The sequence below is a fragment of the Rhipicephalus microplus genome, chromosome 4, assembly GCF_043290135.1.
Source record: "Rhipicephalus microplus isolate Deutch F79 chromosome 4, USDA_Rmic, whole genome shotgun sequence".
Lineage (NCBI taxonomy): Eukaryota > Metazoa > Arthropoda > Arachnida > Ixodida > Ixodidae > Rhipicephalus > Rhipicephalus microplus.
Window position 1 is genome coordinate 21,842,922 of NC_134703.1, and position 19,922 is coordinate 21,862,843.

At 44.2% G+C, this 19,922-nt stretch overlaps 1 protein-coding gene across 2 annotated transcripts; it reads right to left on the minus strand.

The window, feature by feature from the left end:
* Positions 1 to 96: 96 nt before the first annotated feature.
* Positions 97 to 18,636, minus strand: LOC119171707 (cytochrome P450 3A9). Of its 2 annotated transcripts, none has more exons than XM_037422518.2 (14): positions 18,345 to 18,636; positions 16,795 to 16,891; positions 15,623 to 15,675; positions 15,123 to 15,219; positions 13,252 to 13,368; positions 11,072 to 11,160; positions 10,120 to 10,265; positions 8,676 to 8,791; positions 8,464 to 8,608; positions 5,908 to 6,068; positions 5,083 to 5,174; positions 4,201 to 4,344; positions 722 to 884; positions 97 to 595 (listed from the first exon to the last, which is right to left on the minus strand). In XM_037422518.2, exons 1-14 carry the CDS (start codon positions 18,413 to 18,415, stop codon positions 518 to 520), a joined length of 1,569 nt encoding a protein of 522 aa, XP_037278415.2. In that variant the 5' UTR covers positions 18,416 to 18,636; the 3' UTR covers positions 97 to 517. The 2 variants fall into 2 exon arrangements, with proteins under 2 accessions (XP_037278415.2, XP_037278416.2); XM_037422519.2 differs by having other exon boundaries at positions 8,464 to 8,605; positions 18,345 to 18,559.
* Positions 18,637 to 19,922: the final 1,286 nt, after the last annotated feature.

The following is a 19,922-nucleotide window of genomic DNA, read 5'->3' on the forward strand; positions in this document are numbered from 1 at the left end:
GGTAACAAAGTTTCACGCGGTCGTCTGGCTGATTTGTCACGTGGCTGAATAGGTGTCTTTCAAGCATGCTGGAGGCCTCATAGTTCGCATGCCTGTAGACAGCGCACGCATTCAGTCTACAAGTTTTGTAAACTTGAGAAAACACTGTCAAAGTTTCAAAGCTCTGAATCTATTTACCGCATTTTGGTTTTGACAACTTTTAATATGTGAGAAATGCAACATAACTTAGGATGCAAAAACAGCGCAAAAAAAATATACACAATGTCAGAGGAAGAGACGACACCTCTTCCTCTGTCCTTGTCTATATTTTTCGCGCTGTTTTTACATCCTAAGCATGAACCACCAACTAGCCCAACTTTCGCTATTATTTCAACATAACCGAAATTTCAGTGGCACCTGAAGGGAATTTAAAACGTCACAATGTGAAAAGCTCATATGCTTTTCACGTTCACCAACCATTTGCAACAATGTAGCTTGGAAGGTGAAAGCGAGGCGACTAAAGCAGCAGCTCGCTTCGCTATATACGTTTCCTGATTCCCAGCGTGATATTTTCAGCAGTCATAGGCCTGAACCCATTTTGAAACACAAGAGGAACCTGAAAACAAAAATGAAATTTGAATTCGAAGAGATCGAGAGATTTCTTTCAATCATTAAATTCCACTGAAGAGCACTGTAACTTAAAAAAAAAATGTTCTTAAAGAAGCATGAAAGTGGCGCTTACTTTGGTATTTTCAGTGCGCACCACCTGCACGTTGCGAATGGCGTGAAAGATGGCAAGCTTTGTAGCCTGCAGGGAGAACTTTATTGCGATGCAATTGCGCGGTCCAGCGCCAAATGGAAGGTAAGTGTACGGTTGAATCGAACCGGCGTTCTCTTCGCTGAACCTGGAACAACAACGGTGATAACTGTCACCCTCACAAGTGTCGCACAGGAAACATTAGGGGGGGGGTGATTTTAAATGAAAAGAAGAGAAAAGTGAGCCCTGTAACTGTCTCTCAGAGGGAGGACACCTCAACAGTAGCTCACGAGGGATGGTGGTAGAGAAGGGATTAAAAGAATAGGATTAAAAGGTAAGGAGATAGAAAGAGAGAGGAAGGAGAGAACGAGGCGCAGGGACAGTGAACGACGGAAGTAAGGAGAATACAGGAAATGTGGACACGGTTGCAGGAGTCCGACGACGGGGCACCGCTGGCGAGAGCTCTTGTCGGCGTCAGGAGATGGCGTAGGGCAAGTCCAGTAAGCCATAGCTACGCTGTCGTCGAAGATCGGCGTCAGGAGTTGGCGTAGGGCAAGTCCAGTAAGCCAGAGCTACGCTGTCGTCGAAGATCGGCGTGAGGAGTTGGCGTAGGGCAAGTCCAGTAAGCCAGAGCTACACTGTCGTCGAAGATCGGCGTCAGGAGTTGGCGTAGGGCAAGTCCAGTAAGCCAGAGCTACGCTGTCGTCGAAGATCGGCGTCAGGAGTTGGCGTAGGGCAAGTCCAGTAAGCCAGAGCTACGCTGTCGTCGAAGATCGGCGTGAGGAGTTGGCGTAGGGCAAGTCCAGTAAGCCAGAGCTACACTGTCGTCGAAGATCGGCGTGAGGAGTTGGCGTAGGGCAAGTCCAGTAAGCCAGAGCTACACTGTCGTCGAAGATCGGCGTGAGGAGTTGGCGTAGGGCAAGTCCAGTAAGCCAGAGCTACGCTGTCGTCGAAGATCGGCGTCAGGAGTTGGCGTAGGGCAAGTCCAGTAAGCCAGAGCTACGCTGTCGTCGAAGATCGGCGTCAGGAGTTGGCGTAGGGCAAGTCCAGTAAGCCAGAGCTACGCTGTCGTCGAAGATCGGCGTGAGGAGTTGGCGTAGGGCAAGTCCAGTAAGCCAGAGCTACACTGTCGTCGAAGATCGGCGTCAGGAGTTGGCGTAGGGCAAGTCCAGTAAGCCAGAGCTACGCTGTCGTCGAAGATCGACGTCAGGAGTTGGCGTAGGGCAAGTCCAGTAAGCCAGAGCTACGCTGTCGTCGAAGATTGGCGTCAGGAGTTGGCGTCAGGAGTTGGCGTAGGGCAAGTCCAGTAAGCCAGAGCTACACTGTCGTCGAAGATCGGCGTCAGGAGTTGGCGTATGGCCAGCCCAGTCGGCCAGAGATATGCTGACGTCGGAGATCGTGAGGGCACAACCATGCAGTCGGCACGAAATCCAGCGAGCGAGTCAAGAAACATTATGCGAGGTATACTAAAACTATTTTCTGCTATACATCGTCACCAAAAAGGTTAGTAAAACATGGTTCCATTCAAATTTAACATTATGCGAGGTATACTAAAAATATGTTCTGCTATAAATCGTCACCAAAAAGCTTGCAAAACATGAGTCCATTCGAATTATTCCTAGAAACTTACTTCGGAATACTCAGTACAGGGTTATTTTAGTGTGCAGCTTTCGACAAGAACAAGATACGAGTAAAAGTGAGACAAATAACCCAGCTGCGTCGTCTTCATGCTTTATTAAAAGCTGCTTATTGTCATTCTCTGCTGAAAGTAACTGTCACGGCTTCTGGGTATCTCGATTCTGTATATATTCACCTTCTCTCAGTAAAAACCACGCACTTTCCACCACAGCAACACTTAAGACTCAGATCAATGAAAAAAAAAAGCTGTATAATCGCGTACAGTTACAGGAGGTCAATCTGATGGGCGAGTCACCTGAACGACTCTCGCGTTGTTCTGACGCCGCGTTATGCTGTTGTGAGAGGCACTTAGCCCTTTCCCAGACCCTAGTTACTGCTTCTTTTAAATTACCTTTTCATTCGGAACACACCAACTCAAATTCATACCACCACTCCCTCTCTCACATTAGCGTCATAGTAAGTCGTTACATTGATTTAAGCGCCGAATCGATTATAACGCAGGAAAGGCACCTTGACTTTCATAGACATAACGAATAGACGTGGGAAGGGGCGGGGGGCTTAATTCACATATGTATATTTTCACGTGCGAGTACAAACCAACGCACAAATGCACATAAAGGGCAATTCCATCCCTTTACCCGTTGCTGAAAAAATTTCCGGCTTCACCTCAGTTCATTTTGAACAAATAACTGCCGTACAACGATTTCTGCGATGGTTTGGCGATGCACACGTGGTAGGATAACACTAAAACGAACACAGGACACACTTGACAGGAGTATTTGCAACAACGTCCTGTTAAACTGCGTCATGTATGTTATTTGTAGCGTTAGTAACCAACCGGACTGCTGCCTGTACAGAAAATTAGTACGGACACGTCCTTTAAAATTTTTCTGATTGTTGCTCTAAATAAAAGTTCTGATGTCAAGAAAGCTAAAACGAATGTCATGGAGCCTGGGAACACATCAAATACATTTTTATGTATATCATCACCTCAAAACAACGCTTTCGATTTCGATATCGAGAGAGTGGCTTCTCGGGGACGTGTCATAGCAGTGTGACAGCAGGGAAAGACTGCAACTCACCACGTACTAAATGCTAATCAGTCATCTGCTCATGTTGCACGTAAACAACGATTAGTGTATTATCGTCCTGTGACCCTGACAGTAATTTCTGTGATTTAAGCTGCATGCAAGACGCAGGAACTGGCCAACTCGGGAACTGTCTTGACTCGTCGAGATAATGTCCATTGCAGCGGAGCTGGATTGCAAATGCTCAGCGACTATAACTTTAAAACCAATATAAAATATTGTATACGAACTGTCTGGCTCCAATATGTGAAGAGCGTTAACACTGCAAACGAGGGAAACGGAACGTGTCATTTTTAAGATGTGTACCAATCGTGTCGGCGCTCTTTTAACTTCCCTGGCTACCTTTTTTGGGGTTCCTCTCTTCTTATCCTATACCACAAGAGCATCGCCAAGCCTCTATGAACCAACTAGATCCTTTAGTCTCATTACTGATTCCTTGAGAATAATTCCTTTTAAAGCGTCGTTGCCGGTAACGGCACAAAGAGTCATCAAATGGTTGGACCATGCCTTCATAGCTGCTGGAGATAAATCGACACTATGGCTGCGGTTTTACAGACAAAAGGTGAAACTATGGTAGGGGTCAAACTTTCAAAAAGTTTAGTGGTGCATCGTCATGCAATTAAAACATTTACAAAGGTAATCTTCTCTTTTGTTTGCCACTAAGTATCAAATGGCCTAAGGACACGCATTTATAAGTTCGAAAGCAATTCTGGTGAACTTGTATGAATGACCCTTCACCTTTCGGGGTCGAAGGTGGATGGCTCTGGAAAGTATTTCGGGTCGTTTTGTATGGCGTAAATAGGAACGGCGACCAGATCGTTTTTTGTCACTTTCACTCCAGTGTCTCCGAGTGTATAGTCTTCAGAAGGCGCTCGTTCAAACCTGAAAAAAAGACAAAAAAAAACAGCCATATTGAAGACTAATCCCAACAAAGTGGTTCCAGTCATCAGCGAACTGTTTTGGTATCGCGAGCAACGAGTGACACTTTTTTCTCTTTCAAGCACTTCTGGTCAAACACTTACTACCGGTTTCCCGAATATTCAAAAGTCTCGTAAAAATTTAAATTGGCGGGAAATCGATGGTTCTCGTTTAGGCTAAGAGTTATATTGGATATAGGTGCATATGGAATCAGGGCATAAGTTTTTTTAAAGATGCGTGCAATTAGCCGCTAGGATTGTTGACGCAAAGCAGTTCTCAGCCCCGCGCTTCTGTCTACATGGCCTTCGAGATTCGCTCCGGCAATGCGACTACTAAACACGAAAGTCAAGGTTTAGCGTCACCTCCGATTGTTTTGGTTTGTTTGTTTGTTTGTTTGTTTGTTTGTTTGTTTGTTTGTTTGTTTGTTTGTTTGTTTGTTTGTTTGTTTGTTTGTTTGTTTGTTTGTTTGTTTGTTTGTTTGTTTGTTTGTTTGTTTGTTTGTTTGTTTGTTTGTTGAACAACTGTGTTAGAAGAGCACTATATACGTAGACATAGATTACTACAGACGTTTTTCTTTTCGCTTCAGAAAAGAACAGTGAAACAAACTTCACATGCTTGCATTCAAAGTAAGACTATCTTCCTATCTTAAAACTGATTAAGTCGACGGCTGATCTAATTCCTACATATAGGGAAATATGTTACCGTGAAACAGGAGGGTACAAGCGCAGAGTTTCGGAGACAACGCAGTGAAGATACCTCAGCTTCGTGATCGCATCCAGGCCAGGGTGATCTCCCTACAGTAAAGGGTAGCGCAAAAAGCACCGCGGAAGTTTGGGTTAATTTGTTAAGACTTATCAGAGCAATAAATGCGAATGTCAAAGACTTATGCGAAAGACAAAACTTAATCACTAGGCCAGACTTATGATGACAGCATACAACCCCTGAAAAACAACTTTCTTTGAAGCATCCCTGAATGCCACACATTTTCTCGTCGATTTCTGTTAATCTAACAAACGTCTGTTTAGACGGCTGTTATTGTCACCGCAGATAGCATGCCACTTTTCGTAGCGTAATTTTCATATAATTTAAGAATTCAAAACGCTATAAGGTGCTTCACAAATCAACGGTAATCCCTCGTAGATTACCATCCGTCACATTTTCATAGAACCTGCTGTCGCTACTTTTTACGCTACAGTTACGTTTTACTGGGAGATGACTTAGACTCCAACCAAAAGTTTTGAAGAAACCCGACGCTTCGAAACAGACTTGGTTCTTTCCTCAGGGGTGACAGTAGGACTCCCAGTTTGCGGGGTCTCGCAGTTTCATACTCCACCAGACAGATTTCTGTCGAATGTTTACATTCAAGTTACGTTTTACTACTGAATAGGGGTGTGCGAATGTCTTAAAGTTTCAAATAACGAATCGAATGGGATTCTATTCAGTTTGACATTGGAATCGAATAGTGAATATCCCATATATCAAATATTTTTCGAATAATTTTCGAAAAATATTGCCGCTTACACTTACATGAAGTGCGCAGCATTCGTCGACTTCATTCCTCAGCCTGTCTTGCACTTCCTGGTGAAGGGCAAGCAGGTATAGGGTGCAGCCGATCGCATTCGATGTCTTGAGTTGACCAGCGAGGAAGAATAGTATGCACTGTGCCATGGCTTCGTCTTCCGTCAGCTCTGAAAAGAAAAAAAGAAATATTGCCACACTTTAAAAAGCGCATTCTCATGAAGGCAGCTGCGGCCAGGGTTTCGCTAAACACACATGAGTCATATAAACGCCTCCTTGCCGCTAGGCTAAAGATGCAAGCGCACGTCAATTAGAGTGATCCTGCCATTGCGCCTGAAGTATTTGTAAACTGTTGTGAACGATAATCGGAGAGCAGTGACATTGGTAAATGCTGTATTTTCTCACGTGGTAGTAATAATAACATTTCGTTTTCTTGTTTGTTTGTCTTACAAAACCACCGGCTGATAGTGAGAAATGTCGTAATGGAGGGCTCCGGAAATTTCGACCACCTGGTATTCTTTCACGTGCACTGGCATCGCACACTGCGCGGGCATCTAACATTTCGCCTCTATCAAAATGTGACCCCAGCGGCCGCAGATCGAACTCTCGACCTTCGGATTAGCAACCGCGTACCGTATATAGCCACTGTTCAACCGAGGCCATTTTCTCGTGCACTACCCGCACTAGTCCGCACTGGTTAACGTTGCCTAATGTTGGCTAAAATGAGGCTAACATTTGACAGCGTATGCTGTCCACGGCAAGGTTATCATTATTCAGTATATATCGGCGTCGTCAGGGTTTTCATACAAAAAGGTGCAAGTGGTGGGGGCACGGAGTTAAGATTGGTCACCGCACCCCCCCCCCCTCCCTATTATGTCAATGTATGGCACTGACTTCGTGGCCGTACCCCGAGTGTGGGGCTGACTTTGCGGCTCCTCCACTCCAAGGTGACCAGTGAAGGGGGGGGGGGGGGGGGGCAACCTTGTTTCCCTCCGCGCACATGCCTATGTTAGTATCAATATAATGGCGATCTCGTACATGCAACAACCTGCGCTTTTTTTCTATTACCTTGATTTGAAATATTTTTCCGAACATCAACAATGAGAAATGTGACATGCGTAATTTGTTTATTATTTTTAATGCTTCTTGTTTCTCGGTACCCAGCAAGTACAGCTAGGAAAATAATAATAAAGGAAGAAACGCTGTGATACATCCGTGGTACATATCTAAGCACTACTATGAAGGCACGTAGGCTCATTGATTGTTAAACATATATCGTGTATATATATATATATATATATATATATATATATATATATATATATATATCCATGTTATCACTGAATGATGAAAGCAGCAATCCACCTGGCCTAGACGACTTCCTGCAAAGAGCCGAGGAAGCACGACAGATGGCGAGATACAGAATACGCCACCAACAGCGTATCGACTCCTATCGGTACAATCAGCGTCGTACCGAAGCGCATTTTCAACCAGGTGATAAAAGTATGGATATGGACTCCAGTGCGTCGCCGTGGACTTTCCGAAAAACTTTTTAGTCGCTACTTCGGGCCTTACGAAGTACTCCATTGTGTAAGCGATGTAACTTATCAAGTCAGATCCGCTATACACGGGAGCTCAAAACGCTGCAACCCTACAGAGGTTGTACATGTAGTCCGGATGAAGCCTTACTATGAAAGATCACCGGAAGGCCAGTGACGCCTACCACGAATCTATTCATTGCCTGACGCATCGGGACGATGCGTATGAGGAGGGGGATTATGCCGCGACATAGTACCACGCGCACAGGGACATACATGCGCGCCGTCTAGTGTTGCGCAGAGACGATGATGATAGCACGAGAACCCAGCCGGCCCCTGCTGATGCGCGCCACGCGCTTGGGACTCTTCTTGAAGAGGCAGAAAAAGAAGACATCTTTGGTGTTCTGCTGTAACGTGCTACGACCATAGTCCCTTGTGGGCATAGTTGTGGGCACAGGTTCGCCCTTTAATAAATACGTTTTATTACACCCCCGAGTTTTTCAACATCGTTACAATAAATATATATATATATATATATATATATATATATATATATATATATATATATATATATATATATATATATATATATATATATATATATATATATATATATATATCGTTTCCTTGTTCAGTAAAAAAGCACGATAAGTTATAAGTTGCATTGCGCTTGTTAGTGAAAATAAGTTTTACGTCTTTAAACATATAAATAAGCAATGTGCTCGTGTAAGCAGCACATTCCTTACACTGACTAGTTTAAACTTATCGTTCTTGTTCGTTATCACTGGTTCTATCTTTCATTAGGAAGTGTACAGTTGTTAGTTCTCCTGAAATTAGTGAAGAGTAAACAAACAATCAAACAAACAGTTCGAAAAGAATACATCGGCGAAATTCTACTGATAATTGCTGAGGTTTCTGAGTATCTTTTTGTGTAAGAACGCGAGCACCCTTCAGTTTACTGTTAAGTGCAATGTCAGCACAATAGTGCGCATGCAAAAGCTTTCGAGATTATGATGAACTTTCCTACTTATCTCTGACGATGCTGAAGAGTCTGGCTTGCTGTCAGAAGCGACGTCGAACAGCCGACGGTCCCGATCAAAGACTTCTCCGTGTTTCGCGTCAACTTGTATTTTCTTTTCGTCCATCAGAATTTTAAAAAAGTTATCGTGCTGCTGCAGAAGGAATAAGCAAAAATACGAAACATAAAGATCATCAAACATTGTTCACAACGGATCTCACCACGTCCGTGTCCTTATTGTCTTTCATCAGGTTCCGGCCCAAATTTCTGAAGAAGTCGACGACGTCCCGCTTCATTGGCCCGATGCCAAGCTTCCTTGCGATGAATGGAAACACAACTGTGAATGAAGGGAAGCGAAACTAGAGTTCATTCGTACTACAGATAACAGGGTATTATTTGCCGTGAACTTAGCTATTCAACGTGGTTTCATAACAGTTAGCAGCGGTAACAGACACCGACGAAAGCAAAGAAAATGGACACATCCCGGCGCTAACAACAGAAATTTATCAGTTGTTGAACCACACGGACATAAAGTGCATAAACGTGACAGAACTAAGCTTTATGCGAACACCGACAGATTATCAATAATACAAAAAGGTTAAATGAGCAGCTAACATGAGAAGGAATGATAAAAGCCGATCCCTCCCCATGTTAGCTGAATGAATGAATGAATGAATAAACTTTATTTAAAGTCCGGCAGTTTTACCGGGCGAGGTGGGGGAAGAGGGGATTAACCCCTGTCCCTTCGCTGCATTTTTTACTTTTTTGTATTATTCATCATTTGTTGATGTTCGCATAAAGCCGACTTCGATCGAGTTTATACGTTATGTATGTGTAATGTTAAACCAACAAAGTTCAGTTGTCAGTCGGCGCCTGGATGCGTCCGTTTTCTTAGCCTTCGTCGGTGTCTGTCACGCTGCTAACTCCAATGAAGCTACACCAACTCGCTTAGTGCTCCATCCCATTGAACCTAGAAGTGTGTGCGTGTGTTTTTGTACATGTGTGGGTGCACAGGTGAGTATGCGCGTGCATCATCGCCATCATCATAATCATCATCATCAACACCACCACCACTACTACCACCATCATTAGCTTCACTACGCACACTACAGGCAAAAGCCCCTCCCATCATCTACCCATCTACCAATCAACCCGGTCTTGTGCTTTTTGTTTTTTTATTCTCATCTTTTTATTCTCATCGGCACACCAAAATTCCTGTCTTCCCCTCATGCGTTTGCTTTCTATGGGAATCAGTTACCATTAATTACCAGCGGTTATAACGCCCACGTGCTACGTACCCGGTCCATGTCGATTTCTTCTTCTTGATTTCAACTATGATATCCTTAGCGCCTGTTTGTTCCCTCACCCACTCTGCTATCCTCAATTTAAGCTGCACCCTCTTTCTAATTCTTAAGGTATCAGATTCGTGGGTAAGTACCAGCAAAATGTATTAGCGGTAGTGGTTAGTGTGCGTGTGCTTATATATTGAGGCACTGCGCCGTGTTCCCGACCGGGCTGCAGAAATTAGGTGCCTTTTTCCTCTTCTAACCACTACCATGCGCCACCATATATATTGCTCAAATTCTATGCGCACGAACTTCACCATTAGGGGGCCTCCCATATCACCCCCCTCTTTTTTTTTCAAAGCATCAAGAGCGGACTCACCCATCACCAACAGGCGTGGGGTGAAGCGTTGTGAAAGGACTTGCTTCGATCTTGTGACAAACTCGTTTGTTGGGTCCGAGTGAGAGTCCAACTTCACCGCGAAGGCGCACTTCGCTATCAGGTTCAATACGTAGTCCGAGAAGAACCTTGATTCGATTCGATAAATTAAATACAATTTATTTCATCATCTTAATAATAATAAATAACAACAGCTGCACACGGTATCAAAATATGTGCGATGACACATACACGGTAAAAAACCTCAGGTAGTTTATTTAGTGCAATTTTTTTTTTCATTAAGATGTGCCCCATCATCACATCGTATTACTAATATGTGAAACTGACACCCCTCACAAGTTAGGCACGTTTATCACTTCATTTAACGGGACACGCTCCCGGTCTATCGATCCATGCATCGCTCGCTAAGCACCCATTAAGCAGATACGGGCATCTCATTTTAAGAAGCATCTTACCGGAGACTTCACATTACCTAACTTTCAAAATTGAATGACATGTAGTGGTAAGTGTTGGTTTTCTTGTTAAAGTAAGCGATCACAATGCACGGGCCCTCAATAGAAAGGGCACAAAGGCACCCTGGCTAAGCCATTGTATCAGTTGAGTGGAGCGCGAAGATACATGCGCCTACATCGGTATGCCCTTTTTAGAGCCAAATATAACTGCGCGTCAGTGTGATTTGTGGAAACGTACTCATACCCCCGCTGGTCACATATGCGCCGTGAATACTACGACAGCAGGGCGACGGCACTGAGATAGCGCCTGTGCAATTGCTATCGCAATAAATCTGGCTAATTTCAGAAGTGTCTCATTATTGATTGAAAGTACTGAATGAGTATTGGCTGCATTGTAAAAAGACAGCATGTTGGAATGCATTGGCCCTCACTTTTAGGAATATGAGTTTACAGATACAGGCACCATAAGCAGAAACGCTCACTGTTTCACATCGATGTCCTGATTACTGGATGCTGCTTTCTTGAGGTGCTCTGTTGTCGCCAATGCGCACTCCTCAATCAAGGCATTCATCTAGAAGAAAAAAGCGAGAACACTAAGTTAGAGAAACTTAGAGAGACAAACCCGTAAATATGAGTCTGCTTTCCAACCCTTACCCAGGGTAAAAGGAAAGAAGTGAAAAGTCGTATATGTTAGTAAAACGGCCGTGCAACAAAAAAAAAACAAGAAACCTTGTTGATCCCTTCATCATAGGATCGCTTCAACACAAAAGTGGAGCGCGTCTTCGCAGGAGTGAGTTGATTGCTCATTGTACATGAATGCATCAGAGTTTGCATAATGTCTATTGCTGTCTGGCTGCTATGGCGCCGTTTGGATGCACCACGTTGACGTCTAGTGGCACTCTACTATCCGACGACCACCGTCCATGATCACGATGTGCCCATTGTGGTAAATGAAGTAGTTAAATACGCCTGGATATGGTGAATCCCGCACAAAGATCGCAAGGCACATCAACAAGCACGTAATAAGCACTGGTATACTCGATATGCACTCGTTCGAAGTGTCGTCATTTGACGAGAGCAATTCCAAGCTTGCACTCCTCACTAATATGGTAACGTACGCTATTGCTCACGCGTGTATACAACATAGAGCTTCAATAACGCAAGAAGTAAAGTTCTTATATTTTGAGCTGTGACCGCTGAAAAGGCATTGCGCGTTCCGCTGACGTGCATCTTGCTTCACCAAATAGCTCACCACGTGACATTCACCTGTCTTTCGGTGCCACATATTGCAGCACATATGATAGGCGGCGAAGCAACATCGATTCACTGATGATTGATATGTGGGGTTTTACGTCCCAACACCATCATATGATTATAAGAGACGCAGTAGTGGAGGGCTTCAGAAATTTCGACCACCTGGGGTTCTTTAACGTGCACCCAAATCTGAGCACACGGGCCTACAACATGTCCGCCTCCATCGGAAGCAACATCGATTGTGCACGTGGAATCTGCGCTACACTAGCGAATAGGCGTACCATGCAAACACGTCCCAAAAGGCAAATTATGTACAGCCTCTTAACTCAACCGAACCACCGCGTAAAACGCATTTCACCGACCTAAGAGCTTTCTATATATTATTGCACTGAAAGCCTCCGTTGCGCTGAAACCACCTAAGCGCTCCCTGTCGGCCCTCGCCAGCGTCACGACGCAATCCTCTTCACCGCTCCTAGACAACGACACCACCGCCGCCAAACGAAATCAGAGGAAGATGCGAAATGTGTGAGAGAGATAAGGTGAGCTTGCGAAATGCATAGTGTTCTGCCCACTGCGCTATACCGACGCGCATGCGCGTCGGTATAGCGCAGTGGGCAGAACACTATGCATTTACCCTTGCGACTAGAGAAGTCGTGGGTTCGACTCCCGCGTGATCTTAATCAACTAAATTGTTTTCTTATATTTCCCTTTGTCACCTCTTCGTGTACAATTTAAGAACGTTACTTCCGTGACGGATACGTTAGCGAGTCTTGATGGAACAATTAAACACTTTCGTGTTAAAAAGCGGTGGTGGAGAACGGACAAGTTAAGGTCTCTATAATACTTGACTGGCGAGTGAAAACCTCTAAATTTAAGTGCTTTGGTTCCTACCTCTGATGCGACGACTGGTGTGCCCAAGGAGAAAATGGGATGCAATCAAAGTTGATAGGTATATAACGTACGGTATAATCCTTTATACACATCATTCGTTTCTCAGAAACGGGACAGGAGGCTCCATTTTGGGGGCTTGAGATGATTCAACTGATGCAGTTGTTTGTTAATGAACTGCGGGGTTTGTTTTTAGTGAAACTCTGCAATCCTAAAATCTTGCTGCTTGTACATTTTAGTTAGCAAGTTTTGGTCGGCACCTTCTGTAAACGTGCATGAAGTCTCAGATCAATATTTGCTCTCTGAAATTGCCCCATTTAGCATCGTATACCAAGTGCAACATTTTTTTTTTCCGAATTAGTCCAGCTGCTGTTATGTAAGAGCATAACTGTATTTTGCTTGCGTTTTAAAACGGACTTATTGTGATTGGGGCAGCTAAGAGTTTTTTTTTTTTTTTTTTTTGCTATAGACCATCCACTGAAATTAGAAAATAAAGTGAAGTTAAAAAATTGCGTCTTACTTTTCGTAGCACACTTGCAGAAAATGCTGGTGCGGAACCTTTGCGAACCTTTTGCCATACTTCGAATGGAGCCATGCTCATCACATTATCCAAGAGCGGTTCATTCATCTTAATCGTCTGTAAGGAGGCAAAAGTGAAAGTCTCATGCCAAGAAATCGAGACATTAGCATTCTATATTATCGCATACATTAAATGACTGCAAATAAGGGTTTAAGGTTCACTATTATCAGTGTTTATAATTGGCTGCAACTCATTGAAGATGGTAGCCGTGTGTAGTGAAGTTAGCTTCTTTGCACAAGGCTACCCTTACACAAAGAACAGGGCAATCTCATATCTAAGAACTTCAGAAGACACACACGTCACAAAATCTCTGGCTACTAGTGCATGCTCCTCCATGACTAATTGGGAAACAGACGGAAACAAATAAAATTAGACGACTGTAACTTATCGATGTCCTCTCAATTCCACTCACAGTTTGGCTCATTTGATTAGGGTGTCACAAAATCCTTAGGCACCCGAGAAATTTGAACATTTTGCAGCACCAACCCGTGCAAAATGTTCGTGTCTTATTACTTTATTTCTTGTACAAGAAGCCCGATTGTTCGTTAAGTGTGAATTTTCGCTTTTTGTTCGGACCTTCCTGCATTCTTAAAAAAATAAATTGAAATGGAAAAATTGATATTGAAGATGTTCAATTGCCTTGGCAGCCCACGGGCTTTGTGGTAAGAAATACAATTTGGATCGAAATGTATCAGTTGGTGCACTGGTGAGTCGATTTCGCTAAACGGCTTTCTTCACCAAATATTCTTACCCCCGTATTCACAAACGCTGCTCGTCTCGACTTTCACCCTTCACTTGACAGAATGGAGCACTGCGCCGCCGCTCGGCTGAAAATCGCGCTGCGCTACTCAAGAATCGCAGCAGATTATCGCAGATATGCAGTGACTTATCGTGACTAGAGACGGCGCTCCCATCGGCTTTCTCAAGTGAAGGTGGGGCGTTGAGTGAAGGGACGTTTTAGAATACGGGGGTTAGTGCGCTTGCTTTATTGCTTGCTTTCTTGCTTGCTTACTTGCTCGTTTGTCGTTCAGTTACAACAAAGAGCCTTGTTGTCACCGATAGACGATGTGACATGCACCGAATACACTATTATAGGAGCGCTGAGTTGTAAAATAAAGAGGGGTGTGTTTTTCTATTTTACTTCTCGTGACTGCTGGTCAGAATAGATTTCTTAGTGGAATTCTGTATGGTTGAAGTTGAAGAAACATGATAACGCTACATATCCTTGTAATGATAATTGCATGGGCGATTACACATAACGTTCAAGTTTGAGCCTCGCATCCGACGAACTTCACTGATAACGAACGTTCCCGGAAACAGTTATGGTACACCAGACGTTACGCACATATCATTGGTTGCAGCGACACGGGTCCTAATTGTGAACACTGTGATGTGCCAGAAACGCTTGAGCACATATTTTGTGTCTGCCCGGCATACGCTCGTGAACGACAAACACTGATTTCTTCTACTGAACTATATCGCAGTAGGTCATTAACTGTTGAGACCGTGTTGGGCTCTTGGCCAGACACCAACAGTGCAACTGCGGTCACAAGAGCAGTTATAACCTTTTTGGAAACAACTGGACTATATGCGCGGCTATAAAATGTGTCTCAGCTAGAAAGAACACTACATACTTACCTCTCTATCTCACCATCGTCATCAATTAATCTTTCTTTTCCCTTTTCCCTTCCCCCAGTGTAGAGTATAGCAGGCTAGAGCAAGCTATCGCTCAGGCCGACCTCTCTGCCTTTCTGTAAATAAAATTCTCTCTCTCTCTCTCTCTCTCTCTCTCTCTCTCTCTCTCTCCATACCCTTCTGTCAGGCAAGGCTGAGAAGTCGTCCACCAGCACCTTCTTCACCAACTTTGGTTCCGCAACAAACAGAATGGCCTTACCCATCTCGAACGCACTGGTCGTTTTGAAATGATTTGAAAAGAAGAAAGACTTTGGTTAGGATATGTGTCACAGGAATCGTTCGCTGAAACTACTTGTCGCTTTCAAATAGTTGTAATTGACGTACAACGCTATTCGAAAGCGAAATTTTTTATTCAAAATGTTCAATTTTATTTTTCTTTTACGCAACGAACCTTCTTATTTCGCTATTGACACAAAACGCTTGTGTGTGACACTGCAAGATCGCGACTTAGGAATTAGTGTCAATGCGCTAGAAAACATGTCTACATTTCGTGCCTTGTTTAAAGTTATTTCATCTTAAGAAAATCGAAGCTTGCAGCAACTCCTTCCTTACAAGTCCCCCCCCCCCCCCCACTCCTCCCCCATTGATTTCGCTCAGGAAAGAAGAAAGCACTTACCCAAAAAGCGGTCCGTACTTTTTGTACCTGGCAAGATCGACCTCATGGACAGGCTGCAAATTAGAGCAAACTATGAACTCGATTTCATTATTTCGAACCAACTCGGCATTGTTCGCAACGCCACGAATATGTGAACTTCGTCAAGAGAACCTGCAGTAGACTCGCGAAAAATATTGTGTTTTTTTTTTCTACTATCCTAATTAATAGTATTATCGCGATGAAGAGAGGCCCGAACACGTTGCGGAAAGCGTGGCCTTGGGCTCAGTCGAACTGTGGCATGCCTTGTCTGTCACTATATAGGCGACTTAGTGCTTTCAGCCAACGTCACCGTTGCGCTAGAATCATGCTTCGGCTGGCGCGCTGTCGCACCGCTCGTGCTTGTTATCTGTCAGTCATGCTTGGCACTCGGAAAACACACGTGGTGCTATAGCACCAGCCAACGCAAGATTCTGGCGCGCTACGATGACGTCGGCTGAAAGCACAAATTCACGTAGTGACAGACAAGGCATGTCACAGTTCGACTGGGCCAAAGGCCACGCTTTCCGCTACATGTTCAGTTTTTTTTTTTTTTTCATCAAGATAGTGCATGCTAACGAGATGAAACGATGCTTTCTTTTAATTTAGGTGCATCGTCACTCATCGCTTTGTCTTAATATAATGTTCCGAAGCACGAGGTCCATTGGCGTTGCCCGAGAGGGGGGTGGGGGTGGGCTAACACGCTCAGAAAATAGAAAATTTTCATTTTTGCGCGTGTGCATTGGTATGTACAGGCACGCAGACAAACGAACAACCCTCTCACTATCCACCCCCCCTCCCGAAATTATCTGACTATGCGCTACTCGTGGGCAGTCACAATTGTTATATAGATGCCATTGGCGCCTTTCATGTTCGGATCAAAGCCTACGAATGGGCCAATCAGGCGCTAATATGTATGACCTCACACATCACAGCCTCTTTTTCTTGTTATTCGTCATAGCTTTATATTATTACTCTGTCATTTCTTATATAGGCAAGGGATAGTATAACCTGTGGTAACCAAGTGTAGTGATCCACTTCTTGATAGAACGATCTATCTATCTATCTATCTATCTATCTATCTATCTATCTATCTATCTATCTATCTATCTATCTATCTATCTATCACTTCTTCATAGCCTTGACCTTCAACTCACGTTCAAGAAAATCTTCAACGTGGCACCAAGTATGAGCGAATATGGCTCCGACCGGATGTTCTGATTCTTCCAGAAGCTGCGATTCCGTGTCACGTATCTGAAACGATAAAATCAACGATAAAAATAACGAGAACAGCGTCTACAACCTCAATCACGCAGTGTTTCCGTATTACGTGAAAAGAAAGGCGCTTCGACAAAGAATATAATATGTTGTAGGGAGACGCCGTTGGGAGAAGCGATACCTGTCGAGTCATATGCGTTTTTTTTTCTTATTATTCCGACAGTAGGCGTTATAAAAGTGTCATCAAATCAGCGCATTCTCCCTCAGTCCTCACAACTTGCAATATCATTAGAAAACATTGGGAAACATAACATAAAATTTTGGCTACCCTTAAGCTTCGCCTTTAAGAGTTGAACGCGATAGTGAAATCCGGCCCCTATAGCGCACCCTTCAACCGCTAAGTGCATACTTATTCATATGTTTTGTTACATACACACGCACACACACACACACACACACAGTAGATTGGACCAGCGCGCGCTATTATCGCTGAATGGACTCGTTTTCGTCGTGACACCTGTCGAACAAAATGCGTTAAAGGTGCCCTGAAATACTTTTTCAAGTAACCATGAAATGAATTCACTACAAGAGCTTATTGCCTCACGAATTCAACGCCGCAAAAATTTGAAAAATCCGTCCAGTGTGGGTGGAGTTGTGAAGATAACTGTTGTTTTCTACGCATCATCATGTCGCCTTCTATTCGCTTATGTGTGTGCCATTACGTAGCACGAATATTCTATTCCAAGATAGTCAATAAAATTAGAGCTTGCCTAAATTTTTCTTACGATGTCACCATTATGGCAAAATGTACTGCGACATCTACGAAAGGTGTGGCAACGTAGGTGGCTTAGTAATTACTTAGTTAAAAACCCTAAGAAAGGTCCCTTGGCTATAGTAACGGCTAAATTTACTAGCTGTACTAGCTGGTAGCTGGTAAAAGTACGCCACGAAGATATATAGTAAAATGCTCCGGAAACTAGTAAACGCGAGCGTTAAATAACTGATTATTAACTTTTTTTCTGAAAATGTAGACTTTTGTAAACGCAGCGTTGAGGAATCACACAAACGACATTCTGGAACGAGGATCACTGTTGCTGCTACCGCACATACAAAATGAAGTGTTAAAGCTATAGACTGCAGAGCTCGAATTCGCTACAAAACATAGAAAAAAAAAGTTCACCCAGCACAGAACAAGCGCTAACTCGCAACTATGCTGTGATGAAACTTTCCTACATGTGTATACAATACAACCAGCATGCACACGCACACTGCCCATCATATCCGCAAAAAAACACGTATTGCCAGAATGCACATTAAACGTCAAATCTAAGGTTCATGGTATTTGTTGCGCAACACCACAGAAGTATCACTGTGATTATCACTTCCTCTCTCTCTCTTAAAAGTGGCTCTCTCCAATGTCAAAGTTTATTCATCTGTTGACGATATCTCTTACTCATCTAACTAGAATTAAAGTGTAGTCAGTACTTACAGATACAGGAGGACGCCGGGCGTCACCGCCAGGATAATCCATACGGGTGTCAAAGCTGCCATCAGCTCCATGTCTGCCACAAATGTGGTTGACGCTTCGTGGCAGTTGCCGCCGTGGGCGCGTCTTCTTTCGCGATGCCGCGTGCGTTGCCGCGGAGGCCTCGGCAACGGGAGCTTCGACCGCTCTAAAAATAGCCCATTCACTACGACGTCACAAGTTCGGGCGCTGATATTCGGCGTCGCCTGTTGGCAAAAGTTGAACTCTAGCAACCAGCTGAAGTCTTGCACGTGAAGTGGTGTTTACCAACACTCCGCGACGCGACGAGGTAGGTGGCGCAGAATGAGCGAAGGCGGTTCTCCGTCAGCTAGAAAAACTGAACGAAAAATTAAAAGGAAGTCGGACGGCCTCGTCCTCGGTCGCCATTGGCGCTCCGGCCCGCGCATGTGGCGGGGTGCTATGTGTTGAAACCAACGGAGAAGACGGATGTCGTCTGGCACATCATCAATGTCGGAACGACACCGCCTTTCGACGTTTGATGAGACGTCTCTTGAGCTCCACACAGTGTCTGATTCTCGAAAAAGCGAGTGGTGAGAAGGAATGCCGGGGAAGTTAGATTTGACCGCGTGGCTTATGGGAAATGGAGAAGGTGAGATAGGAAAGCGAAATATACGTTAAATAGTGAAGGCCCTTAATCTGAACGCGCAAGCAGAGGAACAAGGCAAGTGCGGTAACCAGTACCCGGCTCTCGCTGGGTATATCTAAGCGATTGCTGTAGTGTAGGGAACTCCGTTGGCGGTGCCCGATGAGGTCCTCTCACGAAGCGTGACGATGTGAGGTCATTGGCAAAATCTTCAGATCAGTATCGTGAGTAACGGGTTCAAGAAGACAGGCTTGCGCATGCACAAACTTTCTCTGGAATAAAAAAGAGGCCGATATAGTAGAAGGCGGTCACCTGTAAAGAACAAAGGGAACCAACCCGCTTCTGAAGCCAAACCCGCAGACGTTTAAACCCCCCTCCTGCCCTCCGCCGCTTCCTCTCATGGTTTCGACAGTCTCTGGTCATCTATATGCTTGACGTAGTGTCACGTAACATATTCTATTAGGTAATGCAAGGAATTTTTATAACCCCGTTACGGGCCATTGTTGTCAAAGCGTAGCGCATGTGAGTGACGTCGTGAATTCCGCATCTAATGCACCTTGGTCATCGAACTGTTGACAAGTGCATTTGTCCAGCACTTTTATTCAGTTTCGTAAATATCGCCGTGTGCCTGCTTTCATTTGACGATATGTAATGCAGCTGGCTACTTCAATTTTTGCAGTATGGATGAGCTGAAGCTGGCGTTTGCAAAAAAAAAAACAATATTGCTCTTTATTTTATTCCACGTGGTGCAGGGTCTGCAATGATGCTGTTTTGTGAATCAACATAAGTGAACCGCAGTCAACTTGAGTTTAGAGGGCTGCACTAGTATTGACGAGTTAGAAGCAGTTGCACTACCTTCCGCACGGAAGTTCAATTAGGATAAGGCGGATGGCAGCATTGTTGGTCGAAGCCATCCGACGCCATACTCGAAAAGAGCA

Excerpts from the sequence above, each read along its gene's own strand:
- LOC119171707 (XM_037422518.2), bottom strand. The coding sequence starts at position 18,415 with ATGGAGCTGATGGCAGCTTTGACACCCGTATGGATTATCCTGGCGGTG. Across the intron at positions 11,161-13,251 it reads CTGCAAGTGTGCTACGAAAA|ATGAATGCCTTGATTGAGGA; the intron begins GTAAGACGCAAT and ends TTTTTCTTCTAG. Across the intron at positions 8,792-10,119 it reads CCCACGCCTGTTGGTGATGG|TTGTGTTTCCATTCATCGCA; the intron begins GTGAGTCCGCTC and ends CTTCATTCACAG.